Raw genomic sequence first — 26,480 nt, 5'->3', positions numbered from 1 at the left:
CTCTACTTACTTCAAATTGTTATATAATACATTCTGCAAAAAGCTTGAGCTATCATTGCAAGACATCATAGATAACTTTTAATTTCATGTCATGCTAGTAAGGATTAGTATCTAAGACTAGATCAAAAGAAATTCGATGTTTCTAAAAATGTATTTATTTTTGTACCCTTATGGGTACAAATTTCGACGTTTTACAAGTCCATCTCCAAAACCTCAAAGCACCTTGAATCATATTGTAATTGAAATACATGAAAATTGTTGCACGAAAAGATTTCAATTTCAACCTTCATTTTGAGACATTTTATATTAAATAATTTATGAGTTATCCTTTCTGGCTGAGGAGGGATATCCTTAAATAATTATCAAATGTAGTATATCTCATTCCACGCATGCGTAACATCTTATTTTTCTATCTTTAACAAATTCTTTATATGGCCTCATAAATATGTTACACCAGAGTGATGCTTGATCGCCTTACAATTATTTACTTGCTTTTATTCAGTGTTGAGAGAAAACCGTTCTCTCTATGATCTAATTATGAAGATCATCATTTATTTTCATTTTTCTCCTTTGCTTGTAAAGACCCCGATGGACAGAATTGCTTCTTCTCGCGCCATTTTGCACCTCGGACAGAAGCTGAATCACACATACTAGGTTCATATTTTTGCATCATTGAAAATCAATTTATAACTTTTTTTCAAGGAACACAAGAGACACTAGATATCAAATTAATTTTTAAATAAAATACCCCCTTGTGACGATTTAACTCTTAAAATAAAGGATAAAATTTAAGTTTCTTTAAAATGTGGAAGTATTCTTCTCCATTTATCTAATCTTGTATTTTAAAAAAATGTTTTAATCGTTAGCAAAAAAATTAATGGTACTGTTTTTAATGCTTGTTTTGCAAAGGAAGACATCAGGGAAATTCAAAGGACAAAAATAAATTACAAGGAGTGCGACCAATCGAGAAATAAGAATGAGTGATTTCTCAAAGCATATTGCACTAAAGGGTAATATCAGAATCCGATATTTGTCCTGTCCTTAACAATGATAATGCCATTAAAAGCATATGTTCTTAAGAAAACATCACTTAGGCCCGTGTTCCAATTAGTCTTCCTTGAAAGACCCTGTGTCAATAGTCGGCACTCGACGACAATCAGGGGCGCTTTAAGACGTATTAGGATCGGGGTAAGGGCCTTTGCTGAGGTTTTATGAGACAATAAATAAATGGGGTTTACAACAAGTAACACTCTGTTCGTCTTTGTCTCCTCTATGGTTTTCTATTTGCAATGTACTCAAGCTTACGAACTTAAAGACAACTCCTGACAGATGCAAGATAGGGGATGTCAGTGAATCTCACCTCTGAGCGCGCTCGCCTGTTTACCGAGAGGTGAAAACGTATTGGATTTGCTATAGATTTGGATGGGACAATTGTTTCCTATTCCTCTCAGTCCAAAGCTGTTGATATTGGGTCAGTTGTCAAAGCAATTTTCAAAGAAGGTAATCAAAAACTGAATCGCAAATTTAACATATCATGGACACTTCTGTGCCCGACATGATTGAATGATAAGGGTTTTGAATCATCGGAAGGTGTCCATACTTTTTAGAAAGCCACTGTCCACTTCTTGACAAGATCGTCATAAATTCAAGGACAGGTGCTATGTTCGACACAGACCTCTAATGACGCTCATTTTCAGGTCTGTTTTATGACGACCTGTGGTCAGGGTGCTGGATGAGATAGATCTCAAAATGATAAACTAGGGACAAAGCCTAGCTTGAGGTCTATTTTTCTTGGTCAGTGGCGTTACCGACGGACAATAGAATTTAATAATAGCCGGCAATATCTGATAAATATTTCTAATATAACGATTCTGTTTAACGAGCTTGAGACATGCGGAACGAAATTGTCATTTTTTTCTTTGGTCCATCTTTTCTATTTTATATTGTATTTTTAATTAAAGTTTGACCATTCTTTGAGTATCACCTGGTGCCCTTAAACTTTCAGTAGATTGTGTGACCAACAGTCCATGCAGGGATAGACATTGCTACAGCTAGACACAGCTATACAAGATCAAATTCCTGACGACATGTACTAAATCACCGAGGGAATCAAGTCTCCAGACAAAAACACTGAGAACAGACTAAAGTTAAAATTTTCAAATTAGCGTAACTTTTGAATTAATTTTAAAAATAAAAAATCATGGTGTCAAACATGCAATTTTTTAGATTATATTTTTATGAAATAAAAATCAGGAGATATATTCTAAATTTTGACTCAAGCCTATTCTCGGTTTACTGTCCAGAAAATAATTACACTCTGCTTATTGTCTGTAGTGACAAATCTTGTGTATGTCAGTACCTGGAAATATAGTTTTCCCTAGCAGTTATTCTTTATTTCCAGTATTTCCTCGAACGACGACACTCTCTCTCTCTCTGTCTAAGAATAAATAATCTGATTATTGGTCATAACAATTTATTGAATCTAATCTACAGCGAATACAAGAATACTTTAAAAGTTATGTCAACTTACAGCATCGCCATTTCCGGAAAAACTGTATATTTCCTGTTCATTGTCAATACTGGATAATTTAAAAATTTACAAGACAACCTTGCAGATTGATGATTTCAACATCATTAAAAGTACGTATACTATATACATTATTGGTACTTCCTCATCGATTAGAATTTACATGTAAATTTAGGAGCAGAAATATTCGAAAAGAAATGAAAAATGATTGGTTAATTTTCATGGTTAAGAAAAAAAAAACATGACAATGAAGCTGCCAATCAAAGAATAGTGATTGCACAAATATGATTTAAAAAACAAATGGGCAATAATCTCATGTTGCTAATTATTTGACTAGGTTTTGTAAAGTATCAAATCATTTTAAACTAAAAGTGTGAATCAAGTGCAAATACATTGAATCAAGGCATGTTGTAAAATAAAGCAGAGTAAAAGTCCGCAAATATAACTCGATCAGAACACAATCTTTTAGTCTATAAACAGATGCAGCATTTGTACATTTTTCTAAACACACTTATCATGCCAATCCATGCGAGTCGTGTATATACATGTAAAATTAAAACAAAAAAAAAAAGGTTTTGGAATCATTGCACAACACGGTAAAGGTGTAAAAATCAGTGGCCAGTACGTAGGGTTATATATTAACGATTTGATGGCGTTTATGACTAGAATGACAGCTTTTGAGCATTTCTTATATTAAAAAAGACAAAACATGTTGCTCTCAACACCGCCTTTTAATCAATACAGGAATGTTATTTGTTGTAATGCAGTTTAAAAAAATAAAACTGCTTTTTTTCATATGGATTATGCAAAGGGAATGTCAAAACAGATAATGGTGCTATTGCAAATGTCAAGTTTCTAAACTGACATACGAACAAAAACAATAAATTATAGCACTCAAACTAGACAAAACAACTGGTATATATGAACCTTCAAAATATTTCTTATGGAAATAAAAAAATAATATTGAATACAAGTGAGGAATATTGCACAAACAACAAAAGAAATTGTTGATTTGGAATTCCCAAAACATTTCACATATGTTGATTTACGAAATTGTTCTGTGCTCTTTGTTTACATGTCGCCTAGCTGGTCCATCCAGTTTGGCGATTTGAAATATTCTGGAAGACCGTCATCCATGCGAGCGATGATTTTGTAGATAGCTTTTTTCCAGGAAGGTTCAGAATCCTTGCAGGCGACGACAGACTTATAGAATTCCCTCAGGGTGGCCTGTATTACGAGTCTAAAGTTATCTGGCACCTGCAACAAAGGAAAAACACAGAAAATATAGAAATACAATACCAACTGGTTGTTATTTTTACGCAAAATACATCGCCCTACTCGAATGTCGGAATATGCCGTACAAGGCGGCTGTCTAAATGATTTTATATTTTAACACTGGAATAGGAGAAGTTAAGACGTCGGTGATCGCGTTCTGAAGACTTTGACGCTTGGTGGCAGATCAGGGAGCATGCATATTTAATTTCGTCTGGCAGATTTGTCTAAGAAATTGATTTACATTGGTAAGACATGTAGCGAGTGTAAGTTGACAAGGGAGCTTAAGGAAAAAAATCCCCAAAATCCACTGGATTCGTCCTAAAGGTAATTGGACACCCCCTGATTTATGAAGGTATCAATGAAAATTAGCAAAGACCACGCAAATTGTTCCCAGAAGGAAGGCAATAAAGAAAAGCATTAGAAGACACCGTTTCTCTGATTCCCACTGATCCCCAGCCTGTCAGATGTAAAATCAAGCCCCCCAAAATGATGAAATATTAAAAAGGGAGTGATGTAGCAAGAATTCATTAAATTGCTTCCTCGAACTATCTTTATTTTTGGTCCCAAGACGATAATGAAGCAAGCCAAAGTCAACGATCAAGATAGGAAAATGTGTTTTTCTCCATCACTAATAAATGAAGGACTTTAAAATTGTTGACAATGCTGCTTTATGCTGGTTGTATATTATATCATCATGAGTTATAATGAGATCATTTACAGCTGCTATTTGACAAATTTTCGCGACTGGTAGATTCTGGTCCCCCGGGCATTTTGCTATACTTGTTCGTATTATTTACTACAAATCGTCCTTACACAATTTATCTTAACGAAACCTTTCCCGTAGCTGCTTCATGTGTCCAATATGTAGGCCGAACAGACTTAATTATTCAATCAATCCTTAGAAATCTTTTTAATTTGAAATGAAAATTTACAAAAAATACCTCAAAGGAATTAAAACTTTGTCATTGATGCAGCATATACGGCTTAATTGTAAACTTTATGGATTGAAATGTTGACAATGGTATAAATATTTTTCAGTTTTCTTGTCCTTGTTTGCCTTAAGGCAACCAACCCATCGTCGTGTCAAGTGATGATCATTAAGCAATTGAAGACAAGCTGCTGCTGCTTCGTTCAGCAGCAACAGGTTCGCGGAAGATGGCAACTAATTAATTGAAAGCATCTAAATTTCACGATTGATAAGCCACTACCTTCTCACTTGCACGTGGTAAAGGAAACCGGGGCTTGATTTATCCCGCGACAAACTGTTACTTCTCAAACATTTTTTTCTAGAGATATTTATCAAAAATTTCCATATTTACAAGCATTTTCCCCCATTTTTAAGATATATAGAACTAGCTGATGAAGGCGAAGAACCTAATATAATGACCCGTGACCTTATACAAGTCGACCAAATAAGTCCAAGTACAGTACTTATTATATACATCAAGGTTTTCCCCGGGGAGATGGAAATTGCTTCTGCTGGTTGCAGTTTATTGACTTGTCTTGATGAATTACAAAAAAAAAACCCATACCGACTTCAATCCAATTAATTTATCTGTTGCAGTTTTCTTGAAAGAATTACAAAGCTACATTCAGAGTTAGGGACCTGATTGTAATCTGCCTTTTTAGAGTATTGTCTGAGAAATATCTCCTTTTCTATCTGACTGGTCCATGTTCAGTATCGAAGTGAGTCTCCCAAGGGCCATAGGAAATGCGGAAAATAAATGTTAGTGAGCTAAAAAGATGATCTTGGTGGTCGACACCGCAACACTTCTGGAGCACAAGACTTTCAAGTAGATTGAAAAGGCGGTCCCTTATGACAGTAGATAGCAACATTAATAAACTTGAAGTAAACAGGCATTAGTTAATTGTATCATCTTAGCAATAATTCGGATATTGATAAAGTTCCATTTGGTGATATGGAATTTCTTCCTAGAAGTTACAGACACGAAGAGGAGATGGCGATTTGGGAGTAATTTATCAATAATTAATGTGATATATCATAGTTATTTGAATACGATTGTCATCGCTTTCTATTACTCCATACAGGAGTATCCCCTTTCATTTTTAATCATAAGAGTATATACATCGAGCCTTTCTTCTTTCCGTGACCAGAATGTGATTTATACGACGTTTTCAGCTTTGTGTATTTTGGAGACTTTTCATAAGGGAATTTTATGCAAATAATAACACTTAATTTGATTAAAAAGAACTGTTGTTGAGAAGCCTGGCTTACTTAGACGTCGTCATCATCAAAACTCCCTATTAATTGTCTTGACAGAGTAATGATGTTTCTAAAAAGATCAAGACAGATAGCACTTCATAAAAAAATAGTCCACGACAACGCAAACCCGTTCTTTCTCATCTGTTAATTACACTAGAGGCAGAAGCAAATCACACGGATGACTTGGGGTTCCGTGTCTCAACTTCCAGAGAGACTTAGGGAGGGTGGAACCAGGACTAGATTGTTTTCACATATATTTACTCACGAAAGCATCCAATTAAGAGAGGGTCACTCAATTTTAGCCAAATTCACGATTGCAAATTACTGTTTGTTTGAATTTTTTTTCTTTCTCTGATCAATAATATATGAAATCTGTAGATTTTAAAATGATTTCTGGTGCCAATTTCTAGAATATTCTTTTGAAATACACAAGGAAGAAAACACATTTGCTGGGATTGCTTGTGTGCCGAAGAGACGCTTTCATTTGCAGTGTTTGTAAGAGGTTTGGCTTTGATTTCCTCCTATTATAATGCTGGTACGTTTGGTAAATTTAGATGAAAGAAGGAAAAGATGAATCCAGCAGTGTTGTAAACACAAGATTCAAAATAAACTAACCTCTATTTGGTTGTTCCGATTGTAGTGGAGGTTTAGTACTCGGTACAGCTCGGACTCTGTCGTGACTACAAGGTCATCAACAGACTTGCACCCTTCTGCAATGGCTTGTCGGGCATATTTCTCCATTTGAATATAGAAGAATTCCCTATAAAAAAAAAACATCATTATATGTAAAAAAAAAATTATAAAATGTATAACATGTGTATTTTCTTTTATCATATGTTAAATGCATTACATGTTTGATGTAACAGTTAGACTACTTTAAACATCGCTTCCCTATAAGCCTTGCATATTACATGTGCAAGTACTACTTGTCACCAATCACTTCGATTTTTTAATTTCAAGATTATATCTGGAATCTTACGATTTCTAAATTTGTCGGTAATTTTGAAAAGGTCAGACAAAACTTTACAATCTATTTAAAGTCTGAGGATTCATTGTAATTAAGATTACTTAATAAACACTTAAAGTAACTCGCACAGACTGTCATCAAAGCCTCATCACTTCCCGAACTGTAATTTCATTAAAGTCTTCTCATCTCAAATATCTATATTTGTGTTCATAATCAGAATAACTTCCTCTTCTATACAGATGAGGACAAAATTCAATTTTCAAAGAAAGTGTGCCAGAAAGTATCAAGGCATCCAGGATCTATTTTCAATTGAACTTTCTGAAATTAGTGTTCCCACGACAGAGAAGGATGGAAGTTTGCCCTGATCAAATAGACTTTCAACATCCGCCTCTTTCCCACAAGAACAGTAGATTACTAGAAATGATTTCTGTAATTTATTTTAAGTTATTCATATGAATAAGGTTATTTAAAAAAGTGGGGCATCAAGGCAAAAATTCAGTGAAAAACGTGACATAGATGAAAAAAAAAATACATATATATAGGGTAATTTACTAAATACAGAAGATGTTTCCTTCCTTAGTAAATTTTAAAAAAACAAATCCAATTTCAAATCAACATCATCCTTAAGAATATGAGTCCGAAACTCTATATCCCTGAAGCTATGTCTTCTAATTTCTCCCGTCTATAGAAAGTGTTCCTATTTTATTAATATCGTATCGTTCAACTATGTTTCTTGACACAACATGAAACGGAAGAATTTCAAGCACGGAGCCAAATTAAAGGAAAATTAGACTTCTTAGGAACATATCCATGTCATCCCAATGAGTAATATCGCCCTAAATACCTGGATTGGAGTTCTAAAACGTCTTAATTAGTTTTAAGTGTCTTTGTACACAATGAGAGAAATTAGCTTAGAATTGAGGACGTTTCTTGTAGTCGCTGTAATACGGCTAATAATGGGGGAGTCTTATCATACCATCGCAAACATTAGGTATACGACAGTCCCCTCACTGCGTCTTTATGTCCAGGGAGGGGCATTTATCCATAACTATATGGATTATTTAAAAAAAGCGAACAATCTTGCACAGTTTACAAAACGTCTACGAATATAAAAAAAATCCCGACTGGTCAATTTTGGGGGGAGAAAATGCGGGGAGGTATTAGACACGTGTAATGACTAACGCATCATCAATATTCTTTATTTGTATTGCCTTATACTATTGACTAAAGACTGTTGACATAACAAATTAAAGACGGAATTCTGTCGAGTAAATTAGTTGGAAATAGTTGTATCCACGTCAAATCTCCCCCCAATTTGACAGAAAGTCAACAAACTCCACCAATTTATCCCAAATTTATGAGAGTTTATTTTCTCATTTTCCTTTTCTTCGAGATATTTGTCATTTAGCTAATCTCATCTCCTAGAAATTCTAATAGAATCAAGAAAGTTTAGATTAGATTTATTGACAAATCTTTTCTTATAAGACTGCAAAACGGGGAGAGTATTGAAAGAAATTATCGCTTTTGAAAAAAGCCATTGAAAAGCATCTGTTCGAACAAATTAAATGAGCGGAAGATTTTTGAAAAACTATTGATTTATATATTTGTTCATATGTAATTTTAAAATCAGAAGAACTTGCTGCCATTTGGAAAAGTGGATGATGCGAGCAGCATTAATAAGGTACACGAATTATCAATCAAAAAGTCATAAGAGTCAAATTTTCCTCGCAGAAATATCGTTTTGTCATTTTCTCCGCCTAAAGACAACTCTCTTTTACCAGAAAATTGACGGGCACTTGTGGATAATTACAGAGCACTGGATATCAAGTCCGTATTTGACGGTCGTTACACGGGTTTGTGTGTTTGGCAGCTGTCGTGAAAGGGGGCTTCAACTAAACTCAGTAAACGGTACTTTGAACTATTTAATTTGTAATTAAAAAATCAAAACAAAAACAAAAAAATCAAGGTGAAATGAAAATAAATAAACAAACAGGCAAGACATTGAGGGAAAATCTCAAATATGGGCACTTTTAGTTGCGAGGTTATGAGAAGTAAATTTTATATTAATTGTATTTCATTAATTAGTGCAGGGTTATATTTGCTAGGTTTCTTATTAGAAGCTTCTTAATGTTTTTGTACTTCTCCGTATAGAATATCCTATTCTTCTTTCAGTGCTACTCAATGTAATTAATTTTCTGGTATAAATCATATTTCCTATTATTAACGAAGTGTTTGGTGATGAATTTTCAGGGCGCGTTGGTGTTCGTTCGTTTCTCCAGAGACTTCGACCAATCTGGTGTTCCCCTCCCTTTTTCATCTCATGGAACAACATTTCGAATATACACTTACAAACTCCTAGAACGAGATATTCTTAGGTGATTAATGCATTCCATGCGCATTTTTCTGCGCAACGCCACTAAGGGGGGAAAAAGGAAACGGAATACAGTGGGTCTAAAAACAGTTTGGACTAATTACGTAAATCTGGTGCATGAAATTGGAATTCTGAACAATATACAAACAAAGAACACCCAATAAAACAATTAATCTTATATGGACTTCTTCAATAAAGTGTAAATTTCTTTTTTCCTCCACACAAAAAGTAGATCTACGACAGTCTCTGTCAAACAAAGAAAATATCAATTTCCGTCAACACCTGTCGATGAATCTCATGATACCCTTACCAAGGTAACAAATTTAATTTACACTTATACATTTCTTTCAGTTATGAAGAAAATTAATATCTTATTAATATCCGTGTTTGAGACCTGTTGACATTTCGATGTTGATAAGGAATTTCGTCAATATCTTGATCATCAGTAAGTGTTAGGGGGAAAGTCATTCTTTTTTATGAATAAAACTGCTAATAACATCATGTAAATTTTTTTCTATGATTTTTTTACGCAAACGAAATGAATATATATTATTTAATAAAATATAGGAATGACATGTGTTTCATTTTTTTAAAAATACTTCAAGAAGACCTTTTTCTTCTGTACCACACAATGAATGATTTGAATTTCATCTGTTTACAATTGAACTGAGATTACAAAAATGTTAAATATTTTTAAAAGAATGCCAAATAAAAATGTTAAAAATTCTTTTAAAATAAAATAAAAAGCTCTAAGTGGAACATATGTAAAGCGTATAATTTATGCATAATTGATATCTCTTGACCAATGAAAATTTTCGACGGGTATATATAAATTTTTAATACCTTTGTTGATATTATATTATCCCAGAAAATATAAAGGAAACTTTGCTTGCATGAGATAGCATTAATTTTCATATTTAGTAAAAATTCACTCAAAAATCGAAAACTTTTTCTCCAACAGGTACATGATTTTAGACTTTTACATATTTAGTCAAAATGTACTCCTTCCCCGAACAGGTACAATGCTATTGGGCTATTAGTGCTACCAACGATTAGTATCTTGATTATATTGCCATCAACACTTTTAATACCAGAAGCATTGCAGCCCAAGTACTTCCTAATTCTTATTTTATATCCCATCAAACTATAAAAAAAATTGCTAACCGTCATCGCTGGTGTTATTCTATTTCTATTTGACTACTTAATTTGACAGACATAATTTACTGATGATTTGTCAAATCTCAAAATGCACAATTTCCTTGAGAGCCTCGTCAATTTTCCTCTCCATGAACTGCTTTAATAATATAATATGGAAACGGTGATCCCTCGGAATTGCCCTAATTGTTCAATTTCTCAAAAGGTTACAAGACTGGTAGCTCTCCAACATGGGGCAGCCATAAGCAGATGGGCGAGATGGAGTAATGATCCTATTAAGACAAAAGCCGCCCTGTGTAAGTAGTCGACATCATTTTCTAAATGTCACAAGATAACATTTTGTGAAAGATTGGAAATCTCTTTTCCCATAGATTTCGAATATACAAATGACGCATAAATGCTTCAACCTCTGTTTGAATTTACATTATACTAACATCCACCATTTTTCTGCATTCGACTATTTTAGCTTGCAAGTAAATTCGAAATTAAAGCTAATTTGAGAAGACTTTTCGTGCAAGGACATTTTCACCAACAAAAAGATCCCCGTGAAAATCTACACCGCACCTCACAGCTGCCAGGGTTAAACATTACCCAAAAGATGTTTACTTGAGTCACGTGATATCTTTAAGGCCTTACATATGCTAGATCGAAATACAGTTAATAACAAAGTTTAAGAATCTTTAACGCCAAAGCCCGATATGGTTTTTATTACCCTTTAAACTCTCTGTTTTCCATTTGATTTCACACCCTTGCTGTTGTAAAATATTTTTCAGATGAAAAAATGGCGGCTATAATTGGACTGGGTACCTACACCAGTAAATTAAGTCTCCTGTCATCAAGATTTCTTGAGTGTTATATTTTTATACGGCAGGTGTTCGTGGATCCGTTCTTATAAATACAATAATTTTGATTAATATGGACAAATCAACGTAGAGCCTGATATATTCTTGTTTGCATAGACGGAGGGAATACGAAAGGGCTAATTTATCACACCAGCCAAGAAAAATAAATCCTTTGTTTCGAGAGTCTGGCTAGAGTGGGAATAAATTTTTGTTTTCATCACTCGAATATTAATTTCCTGTGGTTATTATCTTGAGATAAAATGACACTAGGAAGGAAAAGAACTAAGAACGCGTAAACTAAATGTTGAAGTGTAGACCCTCCCCCCATCCTGTGTTATACAGAAGTTACGTAAGAGGAGTAAAAATGTAGAGGTCATCTAAAAAGATGATACATGTAGATGTATTTTGTCTTATCTACGTCGAGACAGTGTTTCATGCTTCGGAAATGCTCATTATCTATGTGAAAAAGAAAGAAAGAAGAATGCAGAAAGTGCATGATCATTTAAAACAATCTACATTTGCATTTCCAAACAACTTTCTTACTACTAAAACCCCTATCATTTTATCGGTTATTTTTTTTAAAGGTGGTGAAAAAAAATGCATCAATGTAAACTTCTCGCCCACACGCAACCGTCGAATTTTAGAACGATTAGAACTTTTGTAGGTGCAACACAAAAATTGTGGTATACCATTTCGTCTTCGATTTTCTGCTCAACAAATTGAGTATCTGTAGAAAATTCTTCCACAAAAGCAAACAAAAGACCACTTCGTTTCCATCCATTTCAAATATTGACAGTGCAACGATTAAGATAGTTGATATACAACACAATGCATGATTTATGACGACTTTCAGAGTTTCAAACAACAATGGCACTTCCAGGACAGTGGGGTATATTCGGTTACCGAATACATCAAAGATACATTGACCAATATGTGAACAGGGAAATGGAATTCATTAGAACGCCTTGCAATTATAACCATTGCTTGTAATTGGGTTTTTGTCCTTCTTCATTTTAAAGAATGTAGCATCACTTTAGGAGATAAAAGGAGAACTAGCAGGTAAAAAAAATCAACCAACTTAATGGTATTAAAACCGTGTTTTTCTGATAATATCAACTGTGGAGAAATCTATAGAACAAACAGATGCCAATCGATTTAGAATTACATTAAAGTTTGTTTAAACGAAAATATCTGTTTGAAGACGGAATATTTCAAATGTCCGGAAACAGTCGTGAGGGAAGCATTTATTCAATATTTGCAGAAGATGAGAAGATTTTATCTCCATGGTTGTGTCATCTTCTTTTTTAACCCTCACTTTACATTTCTCTGATTGCAGAGAAAGTCGTGATGCATATTACTCATCGAAATACTTTCAAGTTTAATATAAAGAAGTGACAATGAGTTATTTTTTTAGTGCATGATTCCTTTAGATTAAATAAATGAAGTAATTGCAAGAAGGTAAATTGAGGTGTAATTTTTTTCAGCTCAGTAAAAAAGAAAGAAAAAAACCCAAAACAAAACCAAAATCCCCCCCCCCCAAAAAAAATAATGATAAATAAATAAATTAAAAAAAAATACTAAAATCAAAATTTCGAAACTTACCGGAAATTGCTGAACCATTTGACGAGTTGTGCAGTGTTGTTCTTGTTGAACTTGACATCCGGGAAGTACACTTTCAAAATGGCGGAGCTTGGGTATCGGACGTAAAAGAACATCAGTTTGGCCTTCCTCAGATGCATAGGAGTCAATGTACTAGTGTAAGATGGTTAAGGTCATAATACATAAAGAGTTTTTTCTTTTTTTCAATTATACACCTTTTTATATATGTTACTAAAAATAAAATTTCAATAAATAAAAACCAAATCTTAAAAGAAGTGATCCCCAAAAATCAATATATATATATATATATATATATATATATATATATATATATATATATATATATATATATATATCAGGTACAGTTGAAGATATTGTTTATATATAAGTTTATTATATTCTTACAAGATATCTGAGAGATTTCAGTTAAGTGAAAGAAAAAAATGGATAAAAAATATGACAATTATTAAATAATTGGAAATGTATAAGAATCGTTTAGTGGAATAGAGTAATTTTTTTTTTCAAGTGGAAAGGATGAATTGAAAATGCATAAGAAAATAAAACCACAATTAAATGAACAAATATTTGTGTATAAATTTAATTGTCTCTAATGTTTCCATGGCTACATCACCAGGAAAAATTTGACTAGAGAAGTACCAAGTCAGAAACTTGAATGAGAAACTAAGGAGAAAAGTTCTTACGTTATATTCTTTGTAAGAAATTATAAGTTGAAAAGGAAAATACGACTCAGGTTTTCATGATTATCAATTTCAGGGTTTCTAGAGGAAAATAAATATGCACAAAAATTATCTTATTGGAATAAAACTAGCAGAAATGTAGGTAATTATTTGTAAATAACTTAATTATATGAAAATATTAACGATATTATCCTTGAATTTAATGTACCAAAATCTAGAAAAGTTCAATGACTTTTGAATGGTTTTAGCACCTTTCAATATTAGAAACCAAAAAAAAAAATCTCCCGTTTTCTGCTTGAAAGCATCATAAATTGTGCTAACTTTTGGAAGGCGCCCGTCGGCTTATATTTTCGTTTTGGTGACGGCTATATTACGATACCGTTCTAGAGAATTTTCTTTATTCCTGAAGATTATTGTTGGTGGTAATGTTCTAGGCTCCAAAACCCTTCCTGTATCAATGCTTTCATTTAGCTTTACAGGCTGTGGATTCTAATTACTTTCAAATATTTTACAATTGAACGACGTTTAAACTGTTAAAAATTTGACTTTAACGCGCCATTACTCGTGGTCCGTTGTCTGAAATTAAGTAATGTTACTCACATGATAAAACTTTCTATTTATTGATTTATTTTAGTGAGTATTTTGTTTTTGAAATTGTAACTAGGGCTAATAAAGCCTTTAATAAAAGGTCGTTTCTCTACGAGAAAAACATCATCGTCATCAGATTAAACATTTCGGATACTATTATTAAGTGATAAAAAATCAGAGAAAAATTAAACTTAACGATTCTATCAAAGAAAAGAAATTATTTCTTCCTCGGGACTTTTTTTCTTTGCTTGAAAAGAAAGCGCAGATTTCGAAATTTCTGATTTACAAACCCAATTCTACTTTACCGCAAAATATTGTCAAACGATGAACATGCATGCGACCAACGTTATTATTGAAATTATACTTCCTCGACAAAATCTAATTTTCGTAATAGCAATCATTGTTCATAAAAAAAAAACTGTCTTTGATTCCCTGGTTCTTCCAACTACTTCTCTGATTTTGTGTAAAGAAACTCAATTAGAAAACGATGTTTGGTTCGGTATCGCCCCCTTGGGAGTTTCCAGTTTCTAAGAACATTTTCAATGTTATATTTTTCCACTTTTCCTAATGTGAATCGGTCCGTCTTTAATTAATATTTAATAATACAGAAAGCACTTCAGGGAAAGAATGCAATCAATTGTGCAATTAACGATCGGAAAAATACTTTTGAAAAGTTTTCCGGTAATTCAAAATGATCATCTCTGACTTATGAAAATCGAGACGCTTAAGCAAAGGTCATAGATCTTTGGGTTGACATGAGAACATAGAAATCGCTGATGAGGCATCAAAAACTACTGCATACTTGCCAAAATGCAATATTTCTTAAGAGACAACATAAAGATCGCGTCTTCTTCACACTTGCTGTTATTTTGATGCACTTATAATTAATTTACTACGAAGCCAGACAAAACATTTGAGACACTATAACTTGGGTTGTGAAGTTGTTCGACACCTGTGCCAACCTTAGAAAATCTATATGTATTAACTAAAGGTATGTAATCATCTTAGAGGGCCTATATATCGGGGATCATTTCAACTTCACAAAGTCTGTTACGTTAGCACGCCGAATTTAAATGACACTTGAAGACAAAATGTTGCAGTAAAAAGAAGGCCTGCAGATATGTAACTGATCACGAATGAAGTAACAGGTGCACGCGGCCATTATCGTTTGTCAACCACGTGATCAAAGTTTAACTTTCGACTAAATTTTTCTGTCACTTCACTTGAATTTATCTCAAATTATGAATTTTATAATGGAAAATATTTATTTTTTTTCCCTTTCTAACGAAATTACTTCAACAGAGTAAAAGAAGAACCAACATCTTGGCCATCAATGGCGTTGTTTTGCTTTCCATTTCATCGCCTGTCTCGTTTGCAAATCACATGCCCATGTATTTGGCTAAAGATTTACTTTCCCATATTCAGTAGAATTATTTAGGTATCTGACATACAGTTATTTTGATTTATTCTGATCTAAAGCGACATTTTGTTTTGTCACCTACCAGCTGCACAGGCATCGTGTTAACCTTTACAGGAATTTAGCTTGAGAATGGTATGATAACATACTGATGAACGCAATTCGGGTTATTCCTCCATTTAGAAAATATGGACAACATATACCTATTCTTCTGACACTCATTTTTCAGCGCCGATGTTTCTGGCATTGTGTCATGCCCAATTTGCTCGTTAGAATGTCATGTAACGCACGTGCTGGGACACAAGTATTCGAACTCTGGACATGTTTAAAAAAATGAATGAATAATCAGCAGAGAATTTTAATTGATTTACATCCCTGGTAAAATCTTTGCCGCTTCTTTTCAATGCCGACTAGAAGCAAAGTTAGCGGTGATCCGGTTCTTTTCAACGCTTGACTAGAAGCAAAGTTAGCGGTGATCTTTTAAAGCTTTTAAGTGTTATTATTAATTATTGATTATTGTTTTCAATAAAAGTAAATTGGCAATATTTTTGCTGTAAAGAACAAGACATAAAATGTCAGTTTTTCTACTTTTACGTAAGGCGGCTTTCATTTTTTTCTGCAACAATGAAAAGAACACATTTTGTATTCCCTACTGCGAATAGCTTTCTGTGTAAAGGTTCATTAGATGTAGAAAAGACATGAAGAAATCATCCTTAGGGATAATCAATATGGCCATGTCTTAATCACTTGCATTTATAGAAGACAATAAATGTTGATCAAGAATGGAAAATATTTTACTTTAGTAATCTTTCAGACAAGAGGGGTTTCTATTCCCGGCGACCATTTGATCGTATAATACAGCTGCAGGTCGCGCACTGCGCATTGCTGCCTCCATATCTCTCGCTTCGACGATAAAAAAAAAAGTCCCATCATCAATTGAGACAAAAGGCGTTTTACGGGAAAATAAAATTGCATGTTTCCCCTCTATGAAATTTTAATCAACTTTCATTAGAAAAGAAATTCAAAAGAACCGTCCTAAAAGCGAAATCAAACACGTGTTTAAGATTAAAATCGCCGTAGAAAAAAAGGTTTTCAACGCATGCGTGACCGTTGGCCAAGTCCATTATAAGGTTTATCCCAGTCATAGAATATGATACTTTTTTCAAGAAAGGTTCTTTTGAAATGCATATAAAATTTTAAAAAGTCTTTTTTTTATCAGTTTGTTAGAAATATTTCATATTCTGTTTTTTACGTAAAAGTTATATTAATATTTCATATTCTGTTTTTTACGTAAAAGTTATATTATCTTTTGACTCTGTCTCTAGAAATTCTAAATTTATTTGGAAAATAAACGAAGAAATTAATAACTAACGGAAAAAAAAAATTAAAAAAAAAAATTCCTTTTTAATGATTTAAATATGTCAAAGATTATGTAAATTTTCTTTTATTCTACATTAAAACAATTTAAATGTCACATAGATTTCACCTCTGTATTTATGGGCTATCTTCGGGTTCAGATAGAATTCTGAAAATACTTTTAAAAATTAAAAAAAGACTCTATTATCTTCTTGTATCTTACTCAGGTAAATTAAAAGCGACACTAGGGGGAAAGAAATCTAGAATAACAAAAGAATAATACGGTTGGTTGTTTCCTGCAGAGAAAGAAATGAACATCCTTTGTTCCAACTCCAAAGAGCCAAAGACGTCATACAATTCTGCCATTAAAGGAAAGACCAGGAAAGTTACATATGTGAAGATTTCCAATTAACGAATGCAGTCAAGTAAAGCTAGTCTTATCACCGAGAATATCTAAATGCCTACGCCGATTCACCTCGGCTTTAACTCCAAATTACGAGGAGTCTTTTCCTTTTCTTTCTCTAAATTATTAATAAATGTCTTGTTTCCATGAAAGGGCGAAATAAAACACCGGGGACAATAAAGCTTCTTATGATCAACAATGCCTCATTTGTTTCATTTAATGCCAAGATATCTGGCTTTTTACAAGTGTATGTCGTTGACTATGTTGATTGCTAGACACATTTGTGGAAATCTTAATGTATTTTTCTTGTAGCAGGCTAATCTATAGAAAGACCTGCTGATAGAAACAGATTAAAAAGAAGATTATTAAAAGGAACTTGACGAGAAAATATCCAAAGATCACAGAAATAATGGCTAAGGTGCACCGCTAATCAGCTTAAAAGGAACTTTACATTGCGTAACGTGCCAACCGGACCCGCTATCTCTTAAGGGTAACTGTTACTAAATATATCTATACCAATGGCCGTGGCTGATTTGGTGGTTTCTATTTAGAGTAGCAACTAACAAAGCACTCACTTGCACCAAAGCACATGCAAAAAGTTTTTGACCTTTTGCAATGACAGGTAGAAGATATTGATATGGAAATTAAGTTGGGACCAAAGAAGATAAGTATCTGAGAAACCAAGCATTATCCTTGTCTTTTTGCTCTCAGCTAGATATTATTCAGTTCAAAGATGACATAATTGGCCATAAAGCACTTATGAATTGACTTAGGATAAAGATGTTGTCAATGTTAATGAAATTTTATGCTTCTCGAACCCGATTATCGACCCTGCCATCATCCCACCTTTTGGATGGGATCTGAAAAGCCGTATAGAGGATACAATTATGATGGTTAAAAAATTCTAACTTTCTGCGATAAGAAACTGTCTTTATCACCTTTCATGGTTTTTCTAGCTGGGGGATATTCGACAGAGCCAAGGATGGTTCGATGATTGAGTGTGTGTGCCGCATCAAGTAGCGACAAGAGGCAAATTAAGCTCTGTGTAGAAGATGATAAGAAATTGGTTCTGTGACTTGACTGGGGTGAAAATTGTTCGGGTAATTATATGGATGAGGATGCACGCATAAATCTACATAATTGTTGATTGAGTATGAAACAATAGGAAATTCTTATTGTCTTCCAAAAGGATGGTATAATGTTAAAAGCTGCTATTTACTGCCGTATTTTGTCTCTTTAAAATGTCAAAGCTAAAGCCCGATTTACGCTGCGAAATCGGAGAGGGTAATAAAGATTTCAATAAATTTCAATAACGCCTGTTGAGTTAGATACATTTGTAAATGGTATTTAGTGATGAAATGGCTACGATTAGTGGGCCCATTAACATGAACAAGACATGCCAATAATCCACATTGAATACACTTAATCACATTATACATCCGATACATAAATAATGTAGATACATTCATGATGTAATAAATGCCACTGTACTTTTCTGAGAAAGAAGAAAATACAAACACAGAAAGAGAAATTCATTGTAAACTGATCTATATGGCGAGGTGTGTTGTACAATTGAAAAAAGAGAAATGAAATATTTATAATTTGATTTTTAAAAAAAAAGAATCATGTTCTAGGATGGGTATTTAAATTACGAATCGTATAGAATAACTTGTATAAATAACTGATCACTTACCCACTCCTGCAGTCTATTTTTTTGTATTTTTAGCTAAAAGGATATCATGTGCATACTTGAGTTATCATAGCTGTCTGAGCCGCTCTCCATGGACTCGAACTTCATCATTGTGTTAATGCTGTCCGCTGGGGATGGAGCCGTGCTTGGCGAGTAGTTTTCCCTATGCATCGGGGAGTGGTTCCTAGATAAGTCGCTAAATGGTGTATGGTCTCTATAGTAACTCATTAGAGTTGATTCCTGTAGACTGGGGTTTGGGATTGCTACACTGGTCGGAAGGACCGGTGGAATTAGAGTCGGGAACGAGGTTGGTGGATGGCGATCCATTTCGCCTGATGGGTTGAGGTGAATAGGGTCTTGGCCTAGTAAGGCACGAGCTGCACGAGGAGAGAGTCTAGTGTCTGTTACTTTGGTGCGTTTCTTTTTGGGGGTACTGGTACCGTTCACTACTAAAGGCAGAGCCTCAGTTTGTTCAGGCTCTGTGAGTGTGGGTGGTGCACAACTATACAAAGATGGCGGATGCATCATTTGTGACGGAAAGTAGGAAAACGGCAATGGAAAAGGCAGGGGATGGTGGGGTGGTCTGTGTAGATCCGGAGGTAAACCCCGAGGTGCATCGAAGGCACTGGCTTTTTCCAAAATCCTTGCCATACTTCCAATGTGATCATGCCGTAGATCGTGGAATGGATCCCTGAAAGGAGGCAGACCTGGATGTTGTTCGGGATGTTTCTGTCGCGTTTCTTCTTTTTGTTTTGCTTCTTTGATTGCCTCTTCCTCTTTTCTTTTCTTTTCGCGCTCTTTCTCTAGTAGTTTTGCAGATCTTTCCTCAATGAATTTTTGAACAATGTCATCAACAGTTTGATTAAGAATGTTAGACAGACCACTTTTTAATGAATTTGATAAATTTTCTATGTCAAGTTTTTGCAAGGGGATGTTCTGTTTATCACTTTTTTTATCACTGTCATGAGGAACTTTCGAGCCTGACAGAGATTCCAATATACTTGACTGGCTTTTCATTGCCTTTTCTGCACTTTGGAGTACTTTGCCATCCTTAAGTTTTGGAACATCAAGAATACTCCTGTCCGGAAAATTTCTCTCCACGAAGTAGTCTCTGCCACTACATCGCGTCTGGTTTTCTCCATCCTGTTCCTCATCGTAGAGTTCCACATAACGTTTCTGAACAAGGTGCAATTGTTGCTGTAATTTGACTAATTGATCTTGGAGAGCCATTCTTTCTTCCATTCGACGATATTTGGGACTAGAAGGGTCAGTCCAGTTGGGTTCATGTTGTGTGGGTTGATTCTGTTTGCGTTTTTGTCGACGAACTTCTTGAAGGGGAATCCCATTTTGGTCTCCTGATTCTCGAGAGGATGGGCGCATGTTGGACAGTATATTTTCCACTCGTGCGCGCTTAGCTTCTTTGCTGTCTTCGGGTCCAAAAAGTCCATTATCGCTGGCACTGTCACCATCGTATCTCGTGTCATTTCCGTCTAAATCGTCTCCATTTATCATTTGTTCTCCAGAGCTCCCGTAATCGCTCTCATCCCCGGAATCTGAGTTAAGAGAATTCCTGTCATCATCCTGTTGACTAAAGGAAGATATTATGTTTTTCATCATATGGCCCTCTGAATTTTTTCTTTCAAAATTTTCGGACAGTCGTGGTTCCTCGATATTGTTATTCTCCATTGCCTTCTCTTTGTTTTGCAGGATGTCTCTGAGAAGTTTGGAATCCTCTGATTGGTCGTTTTTGCCGTCCTGTTTTCCCTGGGAATTATCGTCTGACTTGGTGGGGGAAGTTATGCTTTCATTGCATCCGCTGTCAGCATCGTTTTCTTTGTCAGCCTGTAGGTTATCGTTAGAGTCCTGAACTTTGTAATTCAGATGATTGGTGGTGTGCAAGCTCAGGAGTTTACTTGGGAAATTAAGTTTCTCTACCGCCGAAGGGTACTCGCGAGAAGTACAGTTTTCAACTAAAGATGTCATCCCTCCGCATCAAATTCGTCTATCATTGATCTAAAAGAAAATAGTTGGGCTTAGAAAAAAAATATATATTTAAACATATGTTTCTTAATCGATGTAGCGAATTAATCCCAGAAAAAAGACTTTTTATAAAGTTTATGTTTACAAAGCAGCATCTTCCTTTAGAGTCAATAGAAAGTAAACATTGAAATATGAAGTGATTGATAACAACTTTTTATTACGGAAGTATTGGACTTGGTGTATGTGGGCCCTTATCACTGACGTAATCAATAAAGATAAAATGTTTTATTTATTATATGATTAATTAATAAATTAGGTTCATTATTATCTCATATAAAAGTTAAAATATAATTTTTAACAGTAAGAATTTTTTTTATTGTCTGGAATTTATTACATTCGAGGACCTATTATGATTTCATCTTGCCTATTATCAACTCGATAACTTAAGACAAACGAACATCTTAAAAAAAAAAATATTTTTAAAAGTTTTGCAGCTAACATATCAAAGAAGAAAATAAATATATATATTGATTTAAAAAAAAAATTAAAAATCCTGTTTTGATTTATAAATAACGAAAAATCAATACCAATATAATTATACTAATATTGTAAACGTGGCACAGTCTAAATTTTAGCGTATGAGTATGGACCCGCTCAAAGGAGGCTTTATTTAATGGCCGAAATTAAAACCCGCATTATGTGTTATTACCTTAGGAAAAGACAATATAACAATGGCACTTTCTAGTGGATAAGAACGACACATGTTACATTAACCGTAGTATCAAGTGATTATATCTTTTACAATTTGATGAAGACCACGCGAAGGACTCGGGCACATAGCGCACCTGTCGCTCAACTACCCAAGGAGCTATAGCATTGTGTCCTTATGTTTCAAACCATAGAATGACCACGAGATACGAATTAACACTTTAACTTCCAGAGAGGTGGTTGACTGTTGCGAGAGTGCCAGGTGAAAGGCAGGCCCCCGTGACTTCGGAGGGGAGTTCGCACGGGTGGACAGTGCGAGAAAGAAGTGCGTGTCTCACTTCTAAAGACGTCACCGCGACAGACAAATTGTCGTAATTACGCGGCTTTTGTATCTACATCATAGAAAATGTGTGAGCTAATTATTGCCGTCCCCTTCTGTGAATGACGTTTTGACGAAATAAAGAAAAGAAAATAATGAGGAGACAAATTATCTTTTAAGATGGTGGCCAATTCCGTGTTGGTAAATCACACGGCATACTACTGTCGTTAGATGCTGTTAATTTTCATATTCATTGCATAACCGTTCAATTGTGTAGCACACGGATGATTTGAATAATCAATCAAATGCTACAACAAATTCGTTTAAAGGGTCTTGAAATGACAAATAATTCTATCTTCAGGTGTGCTTTAATTATGCGCTTTAAAAAGTGCGTATAACGTCTCTATTGAATTATTACGCTACAGACGCCAATTTTCATTGGATTATTATCAAGCATACAATAACTGTTGAATTCATGATCATAAAACAAGTCGATATTTTTTTTTTATTATTTTATGTTAAAATCTTTAATTAAAATGTTACAATTAGCTTTATTTCTAATGCTAATGAAATACGTAAAAAAATTAATTAAAAGCATTAGCATTTTCTTCTTTTATCAATTAAAAAAAAAGAAAAAAGATAAAAGGGAGAAAAAAGAGAAAGAAATTACATTGACAAAAAATTAAATATTAACTCAAGTGTTAAATAATTTACTAAATTTTTGTTTGTCTAAAAAATAAAAATTTTTATTTATTTATTTTTAAGATAACAATTTTTGTTGAAAGGAATTGCAAAAGAAATCAATTTTGAACAAAATTAGCTTAACAAATAATATGTTGTCAATAAATGTTTACATACACATTAAAGCTAAATGCGTCCCCTGACTTCATCCTGTCCCAACTGTTTGATAATTCAGGCGAAATGGACTTAAGATAACTCTATGCTGTTCAAAGTTCCTTTGGCAACATCTTAACAAGTTATCACATAATATCATTTTCTACAATTTACTGGCCTTCACTGCGGCAGGGGTTAGCTTTGGGTCGGTTATTATCAGGGATGCATACCCTTATGTGGGATTACACTGCCAAGAACTGAAGTCAAGTTTAAATTTAGATTGAGTACATATCTATAGATATTGATCACGGACGTGAAATATTTGTGGTTTAAATTATCCTCATCTCTTTCTCTCCCTTTTCTCTCTGTGTGTTGAAAATGTCCAAATGTAACGCTTTGTTAGAAATCGGGTGGGTCTAATTAGTGTGACCAGCGTGTAAACTGTGATATACAAACAGATTCACTTTGTGGTGTTGTTACTTAAGACCCTGTCACAAAAACCTCACAATACAAACTTTTCCTTCCGTGATAAAAAAAAAAATGATGTATCATTACTATACATTAAAAGCATCCATAAATAAGAAAGTAAATAACTATAAGTAATAATAGTATTTTTAAGATGCAATAAATTAAGCAACAATTGAAATCTCAATTCATCAGCAAATTTTTAATATGAACTAAAAAGGAAGATATTATAATAAATCATATACTACCTATAGAAAAATTATATGAATGGTGAAATTGATATGATTCATCATTTTCAACCAGCTTTCAGTATCCAATCATTTATGAACAAATTTTGATGAATTTGAAAAGTATTAAAATTTACAAAATGAATAGAAGATAACATTTTTACCAAATGGATTGAGAGATTATAACAAAGATAAAATGGATAAATTATTGCTTCTTACTGTGTGATGTTTCTTCTTCGACTGAAAGTCTTCAGTGAAAAGCAAACTTCCACAAGGAAAAAAAACTTTTTTTTCAAAAATTACTAATATCCTGTAAAATGGAAGGGAAATCGTCTTCACGCCTAGTGTGGCTCACACAAGAGACTTTGTTCTGAGAGATCTCATAGATCACTATTAATATATTAAATAAGGTCCTTGAGAGAAATCTTGATTGAACGCAGGGAAAGCCACATCCCACTGCACGCGACTTTCGCAAGTCGATGTAAATCCCATTCATTAAATACTCATGAAAAGCCATCAAGTGTTGTGTCTTGACAATCTCCTTATTGGTTCTATGCTAATGAGCAAAACCAAGCCCCGCCCCCAAATTGTGCGAGCTCTTGGAACTGAAGTGGCTGGGATCGATAGAGTATAAACTGAAGACTTTATTGTGCTGAATAGCGTAAACATATTGTATTAACCGTATCGATCTCAGGGATGTGGTTTTTATTCTCTTAATTTAAATATTTCTCTTCTTCGCCATCGATTTTTATCTAAATATTTAATATGTTGTTTAAATATAGAAGTCAAATTTGTTGGGCAAGAGACGAAGAACAGACGGGGTGTATGGATGTTATTTGGTACTTAGAGACAATAGGAAATTTACTTTGTTCATCGCGTTAATTATTTCATTAATTGTATTTTTTTTAATTAAGACAATTTTAGTTACGAAATGGAAAAAAACCCCTCACTAATTACAATCTGTTAATCTGTTATATTAGGTATAAATAAAATATAATTGGATTTTATTTTTCCTTTTTTTTTTAAAATTATTATTTGTAAATTATTTGAATGTTTTGATATCGATCCGTTCATTTTACTTTTTAAGTTCACAATCTTAAGATGCACAACAGTAACAAGTAATTATTATTTAATTTTTTAAAAGAGTTACGTTTTATTTGATTTAATGGAGATAATTTCTGCAAACTTGGGTTTTAAAACTTTTTGAAAATTGTACCAAAGACATGTTTGTCCCTACTTGGCTTCAAACCAGATATTCATCATATACATGTAAACTCTTTCTTTAATTCAATCTGTTGCGGCTAAATGTGAGATGATTTCTGTAAATATTTTAAAGAAATATTTTTGATTTCTATATATGATGATAATTTTCATTTTCAGAAATTGAAGTCCAAGAATGTGAGCGCATGCCAATTGCAGTTGTGACATATTTCAAGTGTTGAATGAAATTTTAATGTCACTTGCCAGTTTGTTGGACTTGGGACTCAGAATAACTCATAACTTCAGAAAGGTGACAGATATTATGCTAGAAATAGTGAAAATGAAATGTTGCAAATTTGTTATCACGAGTGATTTAAAATCATCGATTGTATAGGATATCATCAGTGTAGATATTTATTTCAAATCTATTTGTAGACTTGCAAAAATATTGATCTTTTGTTGGATAGAAAATGCGAAAATGTCCATCTAATTCTCTTGCACTTAAAAAAAATTGTCTTCTTCTTCTGTTTTGGTCTTTTTCTTTTCTTTTTGTTTCTTTTTTTTTTTTTTTATCTTTTTTTTTAATTTTGTTTTTGTTTGTTTGTTTTTGGCTGCATTGCATTACCGAAAATTTTGAAAACCGATCAGTTATTAACTTATCATAACCGAAATATTTTTTTTTCATTTCCAAAAGAATGCAAGTGCGACAGAAAAAGTTCGCTACTGCATATTGAAATACACTGACTACATGTATCTGGAGCTGTGAACCCCTACATGTAGTATATATATTCCACTTTGGTATACAGGACTTTGCAGTTATATGCAAATTTTCATGAGAAAGATTATGTACATGCATTACACGTTTTACTGCAGTTTAAAATCGGCTCCAAATATCTATATTTTTGGAAATAGTGCTGATTGTTAATTATATGATTCATTAAAAATTATCCTCCCCAGAATTTCGTCACCTCCCTGTAATGAGAAGTGTGTGTGGGGGTGGGGGTGGGGGCAATAGTACAGTCTGACTTAGGGAAAAGGTACCGGGTATTAAAAGTTAGATTAACGGAAATGCTATAGATACATTGCTTCAGAAAATAAATGATAAAGGTTTTGGAAATGTATTTATAAATATATTACTTATAGATAAGAAAAAAATTTAAGTAATACGTTATCGATTTTAGGTAATGCCTAATTGCGTGTTTTTTCCCCTGTATTTTTTGGAGGGAGGAAGAAGAATAGCATCGGGGCTTTTAATAAACAAATAAAATTACCTGAGAAAAAAATTATGTATCGACTTTAATAAAAAAAAAACCTTTAGTTCATTGTTTGCTGTTCCCTGACGCATGTAGACGGTTTTGTCTTACAGGATACATTAAACCCAGAGAGATACCGAGCGTACAGAAAGCTGTGTCTCCTGTCAATAGCACGTGTTCCTATGTCGTCTTAATTATGTTAACAGGTGTTACTGGTACTTCTGCATTTAAGTTACATATTCATGCTCCCTGTATGTTGGATTTTGTTGGGATACTCAGAAAATGCATTTTTTTTTTAAATTTAACTTCATCATTTCGTGACACTGGTGAGTTGAAAAGAATAAAACAGCAAGTGTCAAAACATAAGGTTCGAACAAATTAA

At 33.6% G+C, this 26,480-nt stretch overlaps 1 protein-coding gene across 1 annotated transcript; it reads right to left on the bottom strand.

Annotated features, from left to right (window-relative positions):
• Window positions 1-2,456: 2,456 nt before the first annotated feature.
• Window positions 2,457-24,257, bottom strand: LOC133171885 (prospero homeobox protein 2-like). Its single transcript, XM_061306678.1, has 5 exons — window positions 23,865-24,257; window positions 19,161-21,125; window positions 12,964-13,118; window positions 6,642-6,786; window positions 2,457-3,784 (listed from the first exon to the last, which is right to left on the bottom strand). Exons 2-5 carry the CDS (start codon window positions 21,093-21,095, stop codon window positions 3,599-3,601), a joined length of 2,421 nt encoding a protein of 806 aa, XP_061162662.1. The 5' UTR covers window positions 21,096-21,125; window positions 23,865-24,257; the 3' UTR covers window positions 2,457-3,598.
• Between the last annotated feature and the right edge of the window lie 2,223 nt (window positions 24,258-26,480).

Source organism: Saccostrea echinata, unplaced genomic scaffold (genome assembly GCF_033153115.1).
Source record: "Saccostrea echinata isolate AGI-Se365-2 ecotype Australia unplaced genomic scaffold, CSIRO_AGI_Sech_v1 ptg000002l, whole genome shotgun sequence".
NCBI classification, from domain to species: Eukaryota; Metazoa; Mollusca; class Bivalvia; order Ostreida; family Ostreidae; genus Saccostrea; species Saccostrea echinata.
This window is presented reverse-complemented; position numbering and strand designations above follow the sequence as displayed.